Source organism: Saccoglossus kowalevskii, chromosome 2 (assembly GCF_978046115.1).
Source record: "Saccoglossus kowalevskii chromosome 2, keSacKowa6.1, whole genome shotgun sequence".
Lineage (NCBI taxonomy): Eukaryota > Metazoa > Hemichordata > Enteropneusta > Harrimaniidae > Saccoglossus > Saccoglossus kowalevskii.
Genome location: NC_140642.1, coordinates 23,428,185 through 23,447,770, shown reverse-complemented (window position 1 = coordinate 23,447,770; position 19,586 = coordinate 23,428,185). Strand labels below are relative to the sequence as shown.

Sequence of the window (19,586 nt, the reverse complement as noted above, 5' to 3'; positions counted from 1 at the left end):
GAAGGGGGTATTAGAAAAGTAAATTTCGATTGTCATGAATAGAGCATCATTTGTATTTTTTGAATTAACATACGTTCAGCAACGTGCACTGGCAATGAAACCGATTGCTGAATCTTTCAATGTTATTGTCGGGTTTGCAGAATACAAACTTACAGTTTGGGTTAGAGTCTTGAAAATTGCACCCATTTATTCGATTATGACCAAAACGGTAGGTTTATATCTATTTGTTTCTAATACATACTGTGTGGGCTCCGCAGATTTCTCGTGATAGTGCAGTCGATTCAAGTCTCGAGAATCATTTTTGGGATGATGCGTTTCTAAGTACAATGTAGTTTCTTTTCGATCGCAGGTATTTTGGCCCAGGCAATTTGGACGGGATTAGTTACACAGCCGGACCTTTCTACTCAGGAATTTTTCGTTACATTCATCACGGCGAACAAAGGCATCATTCAATCATTTTTGACATCTGTCGATAGAGAGTGAAGTTGCAAATGTTGACTTGTAAATGTTGCATATTACAATATACGGGCGTCTGATTCCGTTTAACACTGTATTATCAACAGAAAACGATAGTACGCATGCTCAGGCTCCCGGATTTACAAGTGCGTACATGTAAATCGAAGCTCATGTGCAATAGCATTTTTATTAATTCATCAAACAAATACTGCTAAATGTGTTGACAAAATAATGTTTAATGTAATCAGAACGTAAAAGTTTGTCAGTGTGCAGAGCGTTGTGTATGCGAAACGCGCTCGCTCTAGAAAAAAATGCCTGTCTCTAAAAATCTTGAATAGAACTGGACCCACAAATACAATAGCAAGACAAGTTATCCGGTAACGGGTCAGAACTGTCGATTACCGGTAAAACCAACAACTTTAACAGTTCTAAACTTTAATTCCCTTCGTCTCCAGTCATTGCTGCCGCTAAATTTAATGCGCGCTTTTAATTAAAAAAAATCGTAAGTATTAAAAATCTTTATTATGCCTTTAAAATACAAATCGTGTTTAAGTTGGCAGAAACGTTCGTTGTGTGAACTTATACTGCACTAGCCTCAGCTTTCGTGCAGGGCTACATCCATACGCCAACAAAATTTATTGATCGTACATAAACTTGGAGATGTTTGCATCTTTTTTTAGCTGGCGAATGAATATAACCCATTTCTCGGGAGGGAGTTTATATCGGCTAACCATTAATCAAACATATATTGGAATATCTGTTTGTTTTCCGTACAGGCTTGGCGTATACTCCGTCCACAAAACAAAAGTCGGCGTTGATTTCTTTGTACCTTGTTTGTGTGAATTTATACCATAAAACATTTGTTGTAATTTGAAATTCCCAACCAGTGCAGCACATTACTTTTTCTTTTGTCAAATCACAACTTTTGGATATGGTCATGTTAGTTTCTGTCGCGTCGTTCAAAATACACTGAGGTTCTCTGAATAAAATATGGTACGCAAGCTGAAGTAAAAAAAAAAAACGCGTAAAAGGGGTGTTATTTAGTTATTTCAGTTGACGCCGCGTATATGCGTGTATAGCAATACAGTGTGAAAAAGGGAATCTCACGAATTCATGTTACCTCAACTCGGAAACAGTATGGTTTTAGTATGTATACAGGGTATCTATTTTCTTCACTTGAAATGGGGTATAATTTCACAAAAATAAGTACGTGTTCAGAGGTTTTTTTCAGTTTTTTAAATGGGTACCTCCATGCTTGGAGTACCCTCCCTGGGACTGTGCACACATATAATGACCCGGGTGTACAGCGGGCTTGTAAACAAGGCGAAGTCTTCACGGTTAATAAAATAAATACCTAAGGTTATTTGAAGGTAACTGCATTATAAAAAAATTAAGTTAGTGGCAGTTTGAAACTCAAACATTGAAACGAAGGCACAAAACATTCATTGTGCATCAGTGGCCGTACTGCGACAACGACCTGACTTTTCTTCCAAACTTAGGTGGTACGAATCAAGATGGCGGCTGCTACGGAAGAAGACATTGAGATGGACTGCACTGAGAAACATGATAATATTGAAGAGAAATCAACTGACATTGAACAAAATATGTTCCCAGGTAGTGTTGAATCTGAAAAAATATCTAGTGTGGAAACAAAAAAGGAAGATTGTCAAATACAATTTAAAATGCCAACTTTTAAACTTCCCTCGTCGAACCTGAAAAAGTCTACCACTGACAATGTCTCGTCGAGTCCTGGGACATTAACAAAAGTAAATAAGGACGATTCGTCTGCTAGAATATCGACTTTCGATAAACAGAATTCTCGAGATGGAGAAACTTCGGACTCAAATAAAGTTGTTACTTTACATTTAGTGGAAGGAGGCAAAGCTTCAGAAATTGAATCGCGAACAACGTCAGACCAACGTCAGAATCTGAATCAACCAGATGTATCCACCAACTCGAACTCGTCATCCCAGCCGAAATTAGTTAATAGTTCCCCACCCCCAGTACCATACAAAGAACCACAGTGGAGCGGAGTCCCCGAATCCACATACACTCTTGACGTTCTTAAAAACGGTTGTATTCATTCCCAGATAGCGTTAAACAACCGGCCCTACCATGTGTTTGGGCGTTTAGTTAGCTGTGATGTGGTTCTTGAACACCCATCAGTTTCGCGATACCATGCTGTGTTGCAGTATAGAGCATTTAGTGATGACGATCATCCGCAAGGTTTTTATTTGTATGACCTGAAGAGTACACACGGAACATTCCAGAATAAATGTCAACTGACTCCAAAAACCTATTACAGAGTGAGAGTGGGTCACATGTTTAAAGTTGGAGGAAGTTCACGACTGTATATTTTGCAGGTAAGTGACTTCTAGAGCTTGTTCACATGATGCCACAGATCACTAAAATGTTTTGAGTGTTGAGTACAAAGTGCACGTCTATCAAGATGGTCACTTTCAAACATTTTCCTAGGTTACCTAGCCTATGTACATTGAAAGTATTTCTTCAGATATCTGAACAGACATACATGTACGTAAACCGGTATGTACACCAGGCACATATTTACAAACATACAGAGAGGGTAACTTCACAGACCTGAATTAGTTTGGGGTTAAAATCTGCATATTAATTACCTAATTTTCATAATAATATAATTTATGTCTTTTCCATTGATATCTCAAGTACAAATCATCTAAGTTCACTAAAACTTGATACATAGATGCTCTGTGACAATGCAAAGTTTTAGTCTAAAATCTAATCATCCCATTTCTAATTTGCATGACAATTATCTAATTTTTTTCACCAAAAACAAATTATATATAGCATATACCAATCCTTGTGTAAAACTTGAGAGGAAAAAATTACAATTTACCACACTTCAATTCTAAACTCCATTCTGTATTTCAAATGGCCCGCCCTTTTGAAGTTTGTTAAAAACAGCTGTGTATATTAGATAGTGAAATATTCAATATAATATTTCTGCTAAATATACAAATTGTATATCTAGAACATGTATTTTTCAAGAAGACATGAATTTTTTTGATGGAAATTTATTTCTGTAGTTTATTTATATAATCGTCTTCAAGAATACATGAATTTTTGTTGTTGCAATAAAACCTGAGACTTGTGGGTTAATCACCAAAAGGCTTTGGTACCCTATGAAAACTTTTTTAAATTGATTTAAATTTCACAGGGTCCTGAGGAGGATGCAGATGAGGAATCAGAACTCACAGTGACTGAAATAAAAGAATTGCGACAGAAGCAGTTAGAGAAGTTAGAAGCCTTAGAAAAAGTTGAAGATGATAAAAAAGATGTCGATGAAGAAACTGAAATGGTTAAGAAAGTTACAGAAGAGGATAGTGGAATTGATTGGGGAATGGGTTGGTTTCATTTTATTAAATATCTTGGTTTGGTTCTGAATGATGAATATGTCAAACATTATTTGCACTATGATGTAAAAAAAATATGTTTTACAAAACTCGAAAATTAGTCTCGTCGTGCAAGATTTCCTATTACATTGAGTCAAATGTAGTTATGGCGACCAAGATACAATATATATAAAAAAACTTAATAACAACAATAATAAACAAAAATAACAATGGCAAAAATAAATTATAAAAAAAAAATTAAAAATTAGAGCCTATACCTACCGGTACATCAGATTTTAATCAGATTGTGTAGGGCAGCAATCCCTCTAGAACGTACCAAGATGTGTGACGTTATAACTTCCATGCATGCATGCATACATCTCATGTGACTCATTATTTCTTAAACAAGCTTTGACTTTGTTTCATTTCTTCTCTGTTAAATTTGTGATGTTCATTGACCTTACTATAGGAGTGGATGCCAGTGAAGAGGACACTGGTGATAATCCGTATGCTACCATGGAATTTATGCGTGAAAAAGATCCACTTGACTTGAAGGATCCTAAAAAGACTTTGAGAGGATATTTTGAAAGGGAAGGTGAGTTGTAGTTACTTTTTATGATATCTCATTAATTGATCTCAATGTATTTAAGTAGAGAGGTTATTATGAGGTCAAAGGCTACCTGACTTTTTGACGCCCTATTTCATTGTTGAAACACGAAATGACATGTGTGCATAATTATGGAATAAATTTATTTTATAGGAGCTCTGGGGCTTGCATTATTTGTGCACAGGGAACACAAAAACATAATAAAAAATGTTTGTTACTGTAAAAAATATTGATCACTGGAAAACAGTCAAGTTTTTAGAATACAAAAGTACATTAAAATATCCAACTTGTCAAATATTTAGAATAAAAATTAGTGATTACAAAAACATTAGATGCCATACAATGCTTTTTTAGTACTTTTACAGAGTAAGTTATTTTTATGTGTATGTCTATGGTAGTAAATCATTTGCGAGATAACACCATGTAGAATCAGTTTTACAGTTTTTGTTTTCTTTAATTAAAGTCTAAATTAGAGTCAAACCATTGATCTAATAAGAGAAATCCAAGATAAATGACATTTTGGAGAATAAAATATAGCACAATTTTGTTATCAGCCGAAATTTTAGAGGCAAATAAATTATGAAAATCACCTAAACAATTAGGTGAAGTTATTTTTAAATTAGGTAAATTTAGAGATAGTACAGTAGGTACCATTCACTTAAATAAAGCAACGTCACTGACTGTGAGGATGTAAAAACTGAATGACTTGATATTTTTCTTTTATTTATTTATTAACAAAAATAATCTGTGTCAATGTTACTTTGTTGACTTTTGATTAGCTTTTTGCTGTTGATCATATTGCCCATGGATGTGAAATAATACCATATTTTCTTTGCAGGTGAAGAATTGGAATATGAAGTTGATGAGAGAGGTTTAAGTCATGCTAGGGAGTATATATGCAGAGTCAGGTAATAATTTACTATGCTAGGGAGTACTTATGCAGTCAGGACATGGCAGATATTGTATCACATCGAGTGTTCAGGGCTCAGACCACTAATTAGAACTTCATAGACAATATTAGCTTTTGGGTAAATTTCCCCAAACAAAAGATAAAAATACTGTTTTAATTTGTTGAAACCACATGTATGTAATAGAATTCTGGCCAGTAAAATGCATGTTGGCCAGCTCAAACTCCTTTTTTTGATTAACTGTAATTTTTCAACTTTTCGTGATGTCTATTTCAGAACTAAATTAAGGCCTTTCACTCTTCCCTGACATCTAAATTTTAGTGACGCCTAAACTAGAGATTATACGATACATACATATGCAGTATAGTATGTACCTGTCACTGGTAGTATAATGGTTGTCGCATCAGACTCATGATCGGTAGACCCAAGTTCAAATCCTACCTGAACACCAAAAGTGTCGACCCCTACCATGGGCGAGTGTGCCACAGACTCAATGGGAAGGCCAATCCACTGGCCGAGATTCATTCACTAACGAATGCGACTTAGGGGGAACCTTGGTTAAGGTCCGCGAGTGCTTGTGTTTGACCGAGCCTTGTTGACGCCAGGATAGCGCATTAAATTGCCATTTGATAGGGAGATGGCCGCACAGCACTGTCATGAAGTCCCAAATAGGAAATGACTTCTGTGGCAAAATGCATTATGTGTCAGCACTTTCACTTGGAATTTGCACATACAAAAAAGTCAGGAGAGACAATAGTGACATTCAAAGTCCGAAACTGTCGCCTGGCACAAAAAACATTTAAAAAAAAAATATATGCAGTATAGTAATTACTTCTGGGTACTTTCTCCTAATAACAATGGAACAATGGAACAGATTTTAAAAGTGCTATCAACAACAGGCCCTGTCATATGTATTATGTATCTCCAATATGGACACAGGTCACCACCGTCAGCTGTTGTACAACTTATGGGATATGTCACCAAAATTTAAATCATTTACATACATGCAGATTACCCATTGAGGATGCAAGTGGAAACTCAATTTATGCTGAAGCGTCTGTGACTGGTAAAAAGAAAGAAGCTGTGATAGCCTGTGCTGTAGAAGCCTGTAGAATACTTGATGGACATGGAGTACTCAGACAATCAACACATGGTATGTATCTATGTGTTCAATTCCGGACTGCAATTCCTTGTCTTGGCTGCCCTTAGATATGCAATTCCATCCATGTCTGGGTTGTCCCTAGATTTGGCATCTGTGTGGAAATACTCAGACAATCAACGCATGGTATGTATCTACGTGTTTAATTCCGGACTGCAATTCCTTGTCTGGGCTGTCCCTAGATATGCAATTCCATGTCTTGGCTGTCCCTAGATACGCAATTCCATGTCTGGGCTGTCCCTAGATATGCAATTTCATGTCTGGGCTGTCCCTAGATATGCAATTCCTTGTCTGGGCTGTCCCTAGATATGCAATTCCATGTCTTGGCTGTCCCTAGATATGCAATTCCTTGTCTTGGCTGTCCCTAGATATGCAATTCCTTGTCTGGGCTGTCCCTGGATATGCAATTCCTTGTCTTGGCTGTCCCTAGATATGCAATTCCTTGTCTGGGCTGTCCCTAGATATGCAATTCCATCCATGTCTGGGTTGTCCCTAGATTTGGCATCTGTGTGAAAAATACTCAGACAATCAACGCATGGTATGTATCTACGTGTTTAATTCCGGACTGCAATTCCTTGTCTGGGCTGTCCCTAGATATGCAATTCCATGTCTGGGCTGTCCCTAGATATGCAATTCCTTGTCTTGGCTGCCCTTAGATGTGCAATTCCATCCATGTCTGGGTTGTCCCTAGATTTGGCATCTGTGTGGAAATACTCAGACAATCAACGCATGGTATGTATCTACGTGTTTAATTCCGGACTGCAATTCCTTGTCTGGGCTGTCCCTAGATATGCAATTTCATGTCTGGGCTGTCCCTAGATATGCAATTCCTTGTCTGGGCTGTCCCTAGATATGCAATTCCATGTCTTGGCTGTCCCTAGATATGCAATTCCTTGTCTTGGCTGTCCCTAGATATGCAATTCCTTGTCTGGGCTGTCCCTGGATATGCAATTCCTTGTCTTGGCTGTCCCTAGATATGCAATTCCTTGTCTGGGCTGTCCCTAGATATGCAATTCCATCCATGTCTGGGTTGTCCCTAGATTTGGCATCTGTGTGAATAATACTCAGACAATCAACGCATGGTATGTATCTACGTGTTTAATTCCGGACTGCAATTCCTTGTCTGGGCTGTCCCTAGATATGCAATTCCATGTCTGGGCTGTCCCTAGATATGCAATTCCTTGTCTTGGCTGCCCTTAGATGTGCAATTCCATCCATGTCTGGGTTGTCCCTAGATTTGGCATCTGTGTGGAAATACTCAGACAATCAACGCATGGTATGTATCTACGTGTTTAATTCCGGACTGCAATTCCTTGTCTGGGCTGTCCCTAGATATGCAATTCCATGTCTTGGCTGTCCCTAGATATGCAATTCCTTGTTTTGGCTGTCCCTAGATATGCAATTCCTTGTCTGGGCTGTCCCTAGATACGCAATTCCTTGTCTGGGCTGTCCCTAGATATGCAATTCCTTGTCTTGGCTGTCCCTAGATATGCAATTCCTTGTCTGGGCTGTCCCTGGATATGCGATTCCTTGTCTTGGCTGTCCCTAGATATGCAATTCCTTGTCTTGGCTGTCCCTAGATATGCAATTCCTTGTCTTGGCTGTCTCTATATATGCAATTCCTTGTCTTGGCTGTCTCTAGATATGCAATTCCTTGTCTTGGCTGTCCCTAGATATGCAATTCCTTGTCTTGGCTGTCTCTAGATATGCAATTCCTTGTCTTGACTGTCCCTAGACATGCAATTCCCTGTCTGGGCTGTCCCTAGATATGCAATTCCTTGTCTGGGCTGTCCCTAGATATGCAATTCCATGTCTTGGCTGTCCCTAGATATGCAATTCCTTGTTTTGGCTGTCCCTAGATATGCAATTCCGTGTCTGGGCTGTCCCTAGATATGCAATTCCTTGTCTTGGCTGTCCCTGGATATGCAATTCCTTGTCTAGGCTGTCTTTAGATATGCAATTCCTTGTCTTGGCTGTCCCTGGATATGCGATTCCTTGTCTGGGCTGTCCCTAGATATGCAATTCCTTGTCTGGGCTGTCCCAAGACATGCAATTCCTTGTCTTGGCTGTCCCTAGATATGCAATTCCTTGTCTTGGCTGTCCCTAGATATGCAATTCCTTGTCTGGGCTGCCCTTAGATATGCAATTCCTTGTCTTGGCTGTCCCTCGATATGCAATACCTTGTCTTGGCTGTCCCTGGATATGCGATTCCTTGTCTTGGATGTTCCTAGATATGCAATTCCTTGACTTGGCTGTCCCTGGATATGCGATTCCTTGTCTTGACTGTCTCTAGATATGCAATTCCTTGTCTTGGCTGTCTCTAGATATGCAATTCCTTGTCTTGACTGTCTCTAGATATGCAATTCCTTGTCTTGGCTGTCTCTAGATATGCAATTCCTTGTCTTGGCTGTCCCTGGATATGCGATTCCTTGTCTTGACTGTCTCTAGATATGCAATTCCTTGTCTTGGCTGTCTCTAGATATGCAATTCCTTGTCTTGACTGTCTCCAGATATGCAATTCCTTGTCTTGGCTGTCTCTAGATATGCAATTCCTTGTCTTGACTGTCTCTAGATATGGCACCTATATTCCTAGATTTAGCTCATATGTGAGAAAAATAAAGAGTGTCTCTATTATTGCATAATAACAGGGCGAGTGCACGGATGTGGGCAAATACTATTGTTCATTAAAATGAATGCCATCCTATGGTAATGTTATATGAAAAGAAGAATCTAATGCAACATTGCAGTTGTGAAATTTTATTCTGCTGCTTTGGACTTGTAGAAATTTTAGTTATAACTGAAAAGCGTATAAAATTTATTATCTAACCCTGGTTTCAGAGAGTAAGAAGAAAAAATCCAAGAAGTGGGAGGATGATGACTATTATGACAGCGACGATGACACATTCTTAGATCGAACAGGGATTATTGAGAAAAAAAGATTACAAAGAATGAAGAAAGCGGGAAAAGAAGAGACAGTTGTTGAAACTTACGATTCATTGGTAATTATATATTGCCTATCTACATTTTTGTTTATTTTTTTTTCATTTTTCATTCTTTTATTTTGCCTAATGCAATGAATGTAAAATAAAATGAAAATGCTAACTAGCTAGTAAAAAATATGGAAATGTTAACAGCACTACAAATTATGGAGTAAAAGATTCTATCAAATTAATGACAAAGAGCAAATAAAAATCAAGAATACCCAAACTCGTTTCCATAGAAACCATGACTTTGTTGGTAATTTTGGATGGAAAATATTTTTCTTAAGAATTTAAAACAATCTAACACAATGAACAAGTTAGCCCCGTTTCAGTTCAGAAATTCCTGTTCCTGAGAGGTGTCAGCCGTGACCATCCTTATCATGTTTGGTAATTTGAAAATTTTGTGATACTGGTAGTCTTGTTGCTGTGGGATTATCACCGGGGTTCTTTAGGCAGCTAGTAATAGTGACTTTTGTGAAATTCATAAAATTGTGTTTAATTATCACATTACCGATTATCTACAAAATAGTTCTATTTATAGTCTGCTCTATTTCACAAAAAATGTTTTTTTATCAAAAATTAGAAGTAATATCAAATTTAATGTTTTTGGTCCAAAACTAAGATTTAATTTAGTAAAAATTACAAATATGTGAACAAATTTAAGCCAGTTTGAGCAAGAAAAAAAATGTTGTGCTCAAAGGGTTAATGTAATGGTTTACAGTATATTTGATCCTGTAACTTCAATGTTCAATTTTCAGATGTCAAAGTTCACAGAAGTTGAAAGCCAGATCACAAGTATTGAACAAGAAATAGAAGAGCAACAGTCAGGTAAAGTCTAAAAAATAACCTTTATGCTAAAAATATGAAATAGTTCATTTATATTATGTTCAAAAATGAGCTTTTGTTACCTAACAGTATGAACCATTGACAATAATGTCATGTGATGAAAATTGTCAATGCTGATTGGTTTTCCAGAATCCACAGAGCAGTCCACATCAACCAGCTATGAAGATTCATTAGATGCATTTATGCAGACAATAAAGTCTGGCAGCAGGAAAGACAAAGTTTCTAGGTCGAAACTCAAACTTAAACTTTATGACTTGAGAAAAGACAGATTGAAATTGCAGAAGTTAATGAAGGTTGCAAAGCCAACTGCTTTGCCGGAGCTGAAAAAGTAAGTTGTATTCTCCCCTCAACAGGAAATATATTCCACAAATAATGATTTTCAAATCCATCTTAGGGACACATCCATTTAGGCTGTTTCTACTTTTTCTATTTTGATCCACAAGATAGTGCATATCTCAAGTATTTAATGCTGAATATGTACTTGACTGCACAGAATTGATTCAAGCCTTCACCATCATCTTGTCTGCTAAGAATCTGCATGATCAATGAATTTCTAGTTTTATGCCATACAACAAATGATTACTACAATTTTGGATTGATTTGTATGAACATGGCTATAGTGACTTGTTGAGTGTCCTTTAGAAAACACTGGTTGCCATAATGCATCATATTTATAGGCAGTGTTCCTTATTGTAATACCATGAACAAACTAACAAGTCATTCATTACTAAGTCAGGAAGCTATACACACATGGAGCTCCACTCTACACACAATATACTAAAGTACCTTACTGAACCAACCAACATTGTTTTTTACACATGTAGTAGTGGGGGAATATGTTCACATATATTATACATTAAAAAAAATAGTAACATAGCATTTACAACAGGAAAAACAGTAAAATATAAAATGAAGCAGAGCATCATGGGTATTTTAACTTGTACACCTTTCTGTTAGATCCCCAGTTGCTGCAACAAAGAGATCCACTGACGTTCCCAAGTCATTTACTGTGGGTAGAATGCCAATGGTCGGCACTATGAAGAAATCAACCATTTCATTCAAGAAATTCAAATCTGACGTAAGGATTATTATTATATTAGAAAATAATTAGATAAAAAAAATACGTGAATTTGTGCAAGATATCTAAGGCCTACTTGATTAACAACTGATTAAGGCTAATAACATACATGTAGAGGTCTAGTAATGTAATAACTTCTGTACTGCCATTAGTCCAATTATTGATGGGATAGTCTGCTTCAATCGATTGCATATGTTTATATACTAGTATATTGCTATAATTTCTATTCTATACCGGTACCCGTAATTTGGACCAAATGCACATCATATTGTCATCGGTCTAAATTTGAAGAAAAAAAAGCATGTTTCTTGTGAGAGGTGACCAAATGTTCAAATGGTTACACTGATTACTTTTATATACTTCAAAAAAAGACTTTAGCTTCTGCTGTGAAAACTGTCTCTTCTGCTCCAGAAGAGGATGAGGAGGATGATGATGATGATGAAGAAGAAGAAGGTGTTGTCAAGGAAACACCTACAATAACAACATCAGACTTGTCTAGTACAGCTACAGAAGGTATCTATCTCTTCTATGCACCAAATTAACATTTGTTGCCAGTATCAGACATTTTTCAAATGTCAGTCTGAACTAAATAGACATAATTTGGTGATTTGCTGAATATGTCTTTGTTGAAAGTAATAAAACTTTTTATTCTGTGTTTGTAGAGAATTGCAACAAAGATGACAATTTGACACATGTGAGCAGCAGTGAACCCATGGTTGATATGACAACTGTAACTGCAGAAGATGCTGGGGATGAAGAGGAAAGAGTGAAAGAAATAAAGTCATCGCCTGAAAAGACGAAAGAGGTATGTTTATTCTATGTGTATGTGACCATGTCTTGGTTTATTTTATTACCCTTGAAACCAAGATAAAAGTGATTTACGTGCGAGTCATGACAGATTCGTTATATTGGAAAACATTTGGAAAGGGGGAGGGGCAAAAAAGTGTGAGACTTTGCAACAAGTCAAGTAAACTCGAGTTAATGTTCTAGAAGCCAATCCCAAGCTAACTTTGGTTGATCTACATAATATTGATGCTGTTTATGCTGAAAATAAATAAAACCATATTTGATCAATAATCATGTTATTCTCATCTATTTGTCAGTATTTTTTAGGTAATTTCATTTTTCATTAGTCCTTGACTATTGGGTCCTGTTGGGAAATGTGTTCTCTTTCACTACATGAAAATTGTAAATAAACTGGTAGAGAAAACTGATTTTTTTTTTTTTTTTTTTTTTTGCATCCACAGTGCAAAGAATCAAAAAGATCTACTAAAAAGCCCGTCACCAAACTTCCACCTGTGCAGTATGATCAGCTAGAGGAAGACGATACATATGCGGCTTGGATGCCACCAGTTGGTTTGTACACTCGTTTTGTTTTTACTACTAGTTTAGATCCGAGTTGTAAGGCCTAAATGCTTGGTACATCAAATGAATAATGTCTCTGTAACATCTATCTGCTTGTATAATGTCATTTTTCAGACTGCTGTAGGATTTTTTTTTTTCCATCATATACCGGTATTATGTTTCTCTATAGAAAATGAAATATAACTCTTTAAATGACATTGTTTTCTATTTCTTTTCAGGGCAAACTGGAGATGGTAAAACTCATCTAAATGACAAATATGGATACTGATCTATTTGTATCATAGCAACACCTTATTCCATCAAGCATATATTTTATGCTTGATAATAAATTTTTCTTTACTTTTGTGTCTGATTTCATATATTGTAGTCATGTTTCTTGCCCAGTAAAAGTCTATATACAGCTAAGCAAGATTTTCTAAAAAAGAAGTAAAGTCAACACACTAATACAGTAGTTTACATTCACTTTATTTAGATACAAACTATTGATTCGAATTTCATGTAATACAAGCAATGTATTTTACACACATTGTGTGCGTTGCCATGACTCCCATATCGAATAAGACGCAGCACGATGACTACTGTGCTTTTAGTGTAAAAATTCACCATGTATTCCTATAGCGATTGCCTCACTCTTCGCCAACAACTTCTCCAGAGGTTTGGGAAACATTTTGCAGTCTCACCATTTGTTTAGTAAAGTCAATCACAACTCCTAGCCATGGTATTTTAGTGCAACACCCATTAGTGTTACATGGAAATACCATGACAAACTGACTAAATAACAAATATTTACAAGGACTTATTGTCTTATTGATTCCAGTGGAACAATTTTCATTTCACATAGCATATTAGGTTCTATTCAGCGTTTTGTCTCTCAGAGCAGAGGTTGTTATGGGTACCATACTAGCTTTGCCAATTTTTGAATGGAATGGAGCCAGAAAATAAGGAAGGCATTTATAGAGTCAACACAAAATTCGTAATAGAATTCCTGCATTTTTAAAGGGAATATGTTTTGAAAGTGAGAACATTTATTATGAAGTACATGCATGTTGACCTTTTGGAATTTACTGAAATTGTGGCAAATGAAGCCGGGACAAAAATTTATGAATATTCATGATCTAACTGGAAAAAAATAGGGCAATGTCAGATCTGCTGCAAACATAACCTTGTGGTTTCTTGGCAAGGTAAAACTTTAGTGTTGCATCTTTATTTAATGTCACGAATAAGTCTTAGATGCTATATCTGTTTTTTATATACCAGTACTGTGCATGATGCCAGAATTTTCAATTCTCTAGAATGATTTTTTTTTAGTCCCCATTCGGATAAAGTCCATCTGTGCATCAGTTCGTACGTCCGGAGTCATATTTATTAACACTGCCTTCACCATAATATTCAACACAAGAGGACGCTTGACTTGTACAAAGGGTATAATTAGCCACCTTAGTCCAGAACTAACAATACAATTGCAAAGAGTTGCAATTGCTGTATTCCCTATTCCAGAATCTCAAATTTGGTCATTACACATGTTAACATTTTAAGCCCCATGTAAAGATTTGATTGTAGGGCACCATGGCAACAAGCATTCGTGTTCATGAGATGTATGGTAATGTAATTTTAGTGCCTCATTCCGATCCTCAGACTTGTATTTTCTCAAACATACTTCAAACAATTTTAGCAAGTGCAATAACATAGACATGCACCTCAATTTGTTTTACTTTCACTTGTGATCTATGTTTTTCTTCGCTATGTCTTAAACCGGAGGGGTCGTCACGCAACACATGTTCGAATTTGATGTAAATAAACAATCTGTTGTATTTGCCACTTGGGACTCATGTTTTAAGGACACGTTCTGACAACACCTCTGCTTTAATATGACGAGCACAAAGAGAACTTTCACAAATTTAACGGGGGACTGTGTCATTTTCAACGACTTGTCTTAAATAAAATGCTATTGTCAAAACAAGTTTTGCCATTTTAAATTTAGGTACCAAGTGTGACTGCTCTATTAGATAGTTTCAGTTAAACTATTGGAAGATTTGATAGGACTGTAGGTCTACTGAGCTATAACAATGCTTTATTTAGCATTCTTTTTAGTTGGTTAACTTTACTGTATCTTAATGTAGTTTATTTTTATACGACCATAGAACTCACTGGAGTTTGTTTTAGTGTTGAATAATTATTATTATACATCTGTCACTGTAACGCCATACATTACAGCGTGCCGTAATTTTGCGGTGTATTTTCATCCTACCCGATAAAGAAATGCCAAATACCAAATACATTGTAATGGTTGCCACTAGAATTTGACCGAACTCCACAGAAAGAAGTTCGCTGATTCTGTTCTAAACTTTTTGGATTTAGGCATTCCCATGATGTATCCTTGGTAGGAAAAGATGTATCATAAGGTTATTACAAGTATGCACTCAGACAGTATGCCGTCGCATCGACCTCCACTGCGCGTCGATACTCCCACTGTTTTCATGCATACTTTGAGGTATCCTTGTAATAACCTCATATTATACCAATTGTGCTGTGTCTGGATGGATGTGGAACTGCTGAATTATTTGACCTGATTTTTGATGATGATGTTGAAGGTAATTTGTTCTTGAGAAGTCGATTTGCCATATCTATACTGCACATGTATTAGGTTGACCTCTATCAGTCTCTAAATTTGTAATTGTATTGAGTTACTGTGTAGGAAGATGAGTCAACTTTCGCAAAAGAAAAAAAATATTCTCCTTCAGTGACCCTTAACTTGACACTATCTCCTGACATCATTTGACTACATTTTTGCTAGCCAGTGTATTCCTCCTATCTATACTTCGGATAGCCCTGAGTACAGTCCTGTAGGTTGGCCTTCTTCCGCTGAACATTCAGGGGAGGTGGGGGGGGGGGGACGAATGATCAGCGGAAGCAGGCCAGCCTACAGGACTGTACTCGGGGCTATACTTCACACAGATGACATGTTTGCACATACAGATTACAATGAAATTAGGCGACGGTTCTCCGAACCCGCCTATTCACATAGTTCATACCCACCATAGACTCCGGTCAGTCAAAATGACTATTTTGAACTGTAGGCATTAATCAGCGATTCTGCCGCTGATGGAGAGATAGAATCTAGGTCAGGGGAAGCCCCATGACCTCAAGATTCTTTTACCCCTTACGTCACGAACCCACGTGACTGAGGCCACATGGCAGTGCCATAGGTAGTCGTCAATCACTCTGGTTCCTTTCTCTCCGCCTCGAGGACTTAGCCCAACGCGACGGAAAGATTGGGGAGGTTGGGGGGAACCCGGAGTCTATGGTGGGTATGAACTATGTGAATAGGCGGGTTCGGAGAAGCCTCACCGAAATTCACTACGTTCAATTACCCACCATAGACTCCGGTCAGTCAAAATGACTATTTTGAACTGTAGGCAGAGTCAGACACCGATAGGTGGCAGGTTTTTCCGAGCAAACAGAAAAAATGATAAAAATCTTTTCCCAGTCCGGGATGAAAACAAACTCAACACCCTAGTTAAGACCCAAAAAAGGGTGGTGTCTTACCTTGCCTGTGCTGTCCCTGGAGCAAGAAGCCAAAATGCTGCTACGGTGACAGGGTTCGGTGTGCCCAAGAAAGCTAGACCCCAACCCAATTCTGGGGGGTAGTAAGCTTTCGAAGTAAAGACCGAAACAGTTCTGCATGAGGGCATAGGCCGTAAAGCGGGACCTGGGAGCTTCCAGGGGAGTGCTGATGGTAGAGAAATCTGTCTGCATAAAATGCCTGACTGACTTATTGCCTATGCCCAGGGACCCTAGCGGTCGTTCGGGCTGGGTCAGCAAACCAAGACTGACCCGCTATGATGGGACCCAACCTAGAGAGACCCTTTTCAATGGATTCGGTGTCTCTTAGGTGGTAGTTGAAAAAGATGTTCTGCGTTCTCCAGAAGCCTGCCCTCCATGTATGCTCAAGGCGCCTGACGCTAGCAATTGCACAGACCTCATGCGCTCGTACTTTGCGTCTCTGCAAGCTCTGTATCGAGGAAGTTAAAGTATTATAGACCTCTAATACAGTCGCAGTAAACCACCTGGTTATGGAAGTTGGGGAGGCCGGCCTATCCTGCCTGCCTTGGCCATAACACAAAGATATGTGCCTGGCACCCCATTTCAAATCCTTAGTACGGTTTGATGGCAACTCCGTGCTCGAACTGGGTAGAGAAGCAATTCCTCCTGACCCTCCGGGCAGACAAAATTTGACAGCCGGGGGTGAGGATCGTGTCCTGGGATTTGGTTCTAGGCGAGAAACCCGTTTCGTGTCTTTAGCACAAATTGATTGTCCATAACGGCGGTACATCATCAGAGAAGGACAATGCCCTCAGCTCTGGCCGACGCCTACCTGAGGCGAGGGCCAGTAGGAAGACTATTTTCCACGTCAAAAATTTGAGTGGAGCTGATTGGAGAGGCTCCAAGGGCGGTCTGCTTAGAGCAGACAACACAGCTGGCGAGTTCCAGTTGGGTGGCTCCCTTGTATGGGGTCTTGGCGTCCGGAAAGCAGTAAATAGTCTTGTTCCCGTACGTTTTGAGTGGTGGGGGACAAGACAGACCTGTAGCCAACGATCGCTGCGTGGGACAAACCCACTTCATCAAACAGGTGGACGAAGGGGCCTGCTTCCTGGCCAATAGAGGGATGGTATGGATCAATCTCCCTTCCGCTACACCAGTCAGTGTATGCTTGCAGCCTAGAAATGTAGGCCGCATTGGTGGAATCCCTGTTCGCCCTGGCCAGGACGTTGGCAACCGCTCAGATAAGGCTTTCGTATGTGCGGGTCTACTGAGAGCCTCTATGCGTGTAAGTGATACCTGCTGGGCTCGTTGGTAGTGCGCCGTCTTGTTGGGACGGCAGGTCCGGTAAGTCCAGAAGCAATACTGGTGTTTCGACTAGCATTTCCAACAGAAGTGGAAACTAGGCCTTGCTTGGCCAATTGGGTGCAACCCATGATAATATGCGGGTGTGCAAGTTTTCTCCAGTGAACGGGAAGGGAGGAAAGGCGTACACAACTAAGTGGGTCCACGGGGTTAGCAAAGTGACCCTGGCCCAGGCTCCTGGAGTCAGCAGGAGTGTTACGTACGTCGGGAGCTTGGCGTTCCGTGGTGCGGCAAACCGGTCCAACCTTGGACCGTCCCACAGCCGAAACAGCCTGGAGGCTACCCACTGGGGTATCAGCCACTCAGTGTTCCTGAGACGGAGCCGTCCTGAAAGGCCGTCGCCAGACTGTTCCTTACCCCTGGAAGGTGGTGTGCGGCTGGCTCCACATTGTATTCCAGGCACCAAAGGAGGATTTGCTCCACCAGGACTGACAATGATGGGGAAGGCGTCTCCCCCTCCTTCTTGAAGGAGACTACCGCTGTGTTGCCTGTCCGGAGCAGGACTCTGTGGTCTCGAACTACGGGTAGAAAGCGTGGTAGTGCTAAGTACACTGCTCTCAGTTCGAGCCGGTTGATATGGTAGTCCCAAAACTAATGCAGGGGCCATATCCTTGGGCTTGTTGGTCCAATAGATGCGCTCCCCAACCCTGGGGGAGGCATCTGCTACCAGAGTCATACCTGCAGCGAGCGGGTCCAAGGGGCACCTCTGCCCGAGGTTGGCCAGTGACGACCACCAGGGCAGGGCTTCCTTCACTTGGTCCGAGAACGAAACCCGCCTATCTAGTTCCCATAGGAGAGCTTGGCGTTATAACAAGCATTATACCGGGCGGCTGTGTAGTGAACTGAGGTCATCATTCTGATGATCTGTATTAGTTCTCGAAGAGACACTGAGGGAACGCCGACTAGGCATTTGGCTAGGCTTCTTGGCGCTAAGCAACACGCTCGATAATCCAAGCTTACCTCCATGTCAAAACCCCATGCCCAAGGACACCAACTGCGCGTTGGGCCGAGGTGGGACTTGTCGATTTACTAACGAACCCAACTGGTGAAGTAAATCCTGTGTTAGCCTGACGTGTTTGGCTATTAACCCCTTGTCCGGGTTGTTAGTAACCAGTAGTCTGGGTATGGATTGAGGTGTACCGAAATCTGGTGAAGCAGCAGCACTACCTGTTTCATCACTCAGGTGAACACGTAGGACGCTGTGCCTAACCCGGACGGGGGGCGCCCAAAATTCGAATACTTGGCCCAGCTGGGCAATTCAAAGGAGATGGCAACTCGCTGGGTGCATTGGTATGTGCCGGTAGGCCCCGCTTAAGTCTAGTGGGGCTAGCCAGTCGAAACGGTGGATGGAGAGGAGAACCCTGAATGGTGTCTATGTGGAACCAATCGAGGAGCACGTACTGATTCAGTCTGCCTAGGTCCAGAACTGGACACCCGCCACTTGTAGATTTGGTACTACGAACACATTTGGGTAAAGCCTGGACTGGAGATTTCAGCGGTATCCCGTAACAGGATGTCACCACCTGGAAAGGTCCAGGGATTGGTCACCCGCTGTCTCCAAACCGGACTACACCGGCGCAATCAGTGTACGACAGGGATATGTGTTCGGCAGTTGCGAGGGGGGGGTGCTCCCTCCACCGTCGGGCCTCTTACTCGACGTCCCAGTACATGAAGTACCGGTAGCCGAGCGTGAGGACTTTCCACTCATGCAAAACACCCAACTCACTTTAACCGATTTGTTTACTGGATGCGCTACCTTGCTGTGACGCGGTCAGTCTCAGCGATTTTGATGGCTCTGAAAGAAAATCTCAGGCCTCAGAACTCCAGTGAAAAAACACACACCTTCACGCAAAAACCTCGAACCCCGCACGTAGCTACGACAAAGTATCTTGGATGCGGGTTCAATGCTG

The 19,586-nt window shown here is 39.9% G+C and overlaps 1 protein-coding gene across 1 annotated transcript; it reads left to right on the top strand.

Moving 5' to 3' along the window:
• Positions 1 to 1,953: 1,953 nt before the first annotated feature.
• LOC102803178 (kanadaptin-like) lies at positions 1,954 to 14,731 on the top strand. Its single transcript, XM_006824777.3, has 13 exons — positions 1,954 to 2,819; positions 3,653 to 3,839; positions 4,297 to 4,422; positions 5,273 to 5,342; positions 6,353 to 6,495; positions 9,340 to 9,500; positions 10,241 to 10,310; positions 10,458 to 10,656; positions 11,286 to 11,406; positions 11,778 to 11,919; positions 12,069 to 12,211; positions 12,654 to 12,762; positions 12,990 to 14,731. The coding sequence occupies exons 1-13, from the start codon at positions 1,971 to 1,973 to the stop codon at positions 13,037 to 13,039; spliced, it is 2,370 nt and encodes a 789-aa protein (XP_006824840.2). The 5' UTR covers positions 1,954 to 1,970; the 3' UTR covers positions 13,040 to 14,731.
• The last annotated feature ends 4,855 nt before the right edge of the window (positions 14,732 to 19,586 follow it).